The sequence below is a fragment of the Tetrahymena thermophila genome (assembly GCF_000189635.1).
Source record: "Tetrahymena thermophila SB210 genomic scaffold scf_8255704, whole genome shotgun sequence".
Taxonomy (NCBI): Eukaryota; Ciliophora; class Oligohymenophorea; order Hymenostomatida; family Tetrahymenidae; genus Tetrahymena; species Tetrahymena thermophila.
The window spans coordinates 1-1,270 of record NW_002477038.1 but is presented as its reverse complement, the minus strand read 5'-3'; the positions used below and the strand labels follow the sequence as shown (position 1 = coordinate 1,270).

At 24.3% G+C, this 1,270-nt stretch overlaps 1 protein-coding gene across 1 annotated transcript; it reads right to left on the bottom strand. All coding sequences in view use genetic code 6, as the record gives it.

Moving 5' to 3' along the window:
• Nucleotides 1-199: 199 nt before the first annotated feature.
• TTHERM_02242830 (small GTP-binding domain protein) lies at nt 200-1,027 on the bottom strand (the record flags this gene model as incomplete). Its single annotated transcript, XM_001028628.1, has 1 exon — nt 200-1,027. The coding sequence occupies one exon, from the start codon at nt 1,025-1,027 to the stop codon at nt 200-202; it is 828 nt and encodes a 275-aa protein (XP_001028628.1).
• Nucleotides 1,028-1,270: the final 243 nt, after the last annotated feature.

Genomic DNA, 1,270 nt, shown 5'->3' with positions numbered 1-1,270 from the left:
AGCGTATGACTAATTAGAAAAAGAAATCTTAGAAAGAGCTTGGATAAACCTATTTTATTTGTAAAAATAAATAAATTCTTAGTTATTTTCATCTTTAAACAAGAAAAAAAAAATTGAGGTAAAAAATAAATAGCTATTTAATTCGGTAAAATTTAATAATTTAAATAAAAACCAATAAATAATCTTTTATGGTGAAATTTCATTTTCTTACATTTTATTCGGTATAACTGAATGATGGAAAATTAACAGTCTCTATATCTGAAGTTATCCAACCATAGTCACTTTAAACATAGTTATTTCTCATTTAGAAATAGACTTCTTTGGGCATTTATAAGCTAGTTGAGAAAAAAGTATCTCTAGAATAATGTTTAAAAGGATTTGTTTTTTGAGTAGGATCAACAATTATATCAGAAAATTACATTGAGAAAAAAGAATAACCTAATTTATTCTATATATAATCGTCGGGTTTGCAGTTTTATGAGCACTTTTAAATATTAATGTAAATATATTAGAAATTCTCAGCATTGAAATCTCCTTCTATTGATAAATCGAAATCTAGAGGAAAACAATACATATTAGTATAGTCTATTTATTAATAGTAATGTAGATTATCTTAATCTGGAAAATTATCTAAAGAGCATCTTGTAATTGGTACTTAAGTTGTTATATAATTTTCAGTAGGCTTACCAGTAGTAGGATCCACCTTAGTAGTTTTATGTATATTTGTGACGGTGATGTTATAAACTTGTTCATCGATAAATTAATTAAAATTAGAATCTTGCATACCAAATGCCATTTAGAAAGTGTTTTAATTTATTGTAAATAACTTTGGGCTATCAACTTATCGCTCTTAGTAAATGACAACGGGATTGGTTCTTTAAACAACTGAGGATATAATTAAAATAAGACGCAGCGCTACTATGGATACTATAGCTATAGTGAAAATTGATCCAAAACGAGTATAGTGAGCTGACTCTCTGTTAAATCTAAAAAGAATTTAGCTGCCAAAAATATCTAGCGATTTCATGATTTTAGTTTATATTATACTTAAATTTAACTAACTAACTAATATTTTTGTTGGAATTTGATTTTTTTTTTGTTTTTTAATTATTACTCAATTTAATTTTCTCTATTAATTATTTCCACCAATAAATAAATAAATTTTCATTTAATGGACTTTTTAATTTAATCACTCAATATTGAAAATCGAAGATTCTAAACCAATTTGTAAGTGGATGTAAATGAAATTTATAAATTTATAAATACCTTT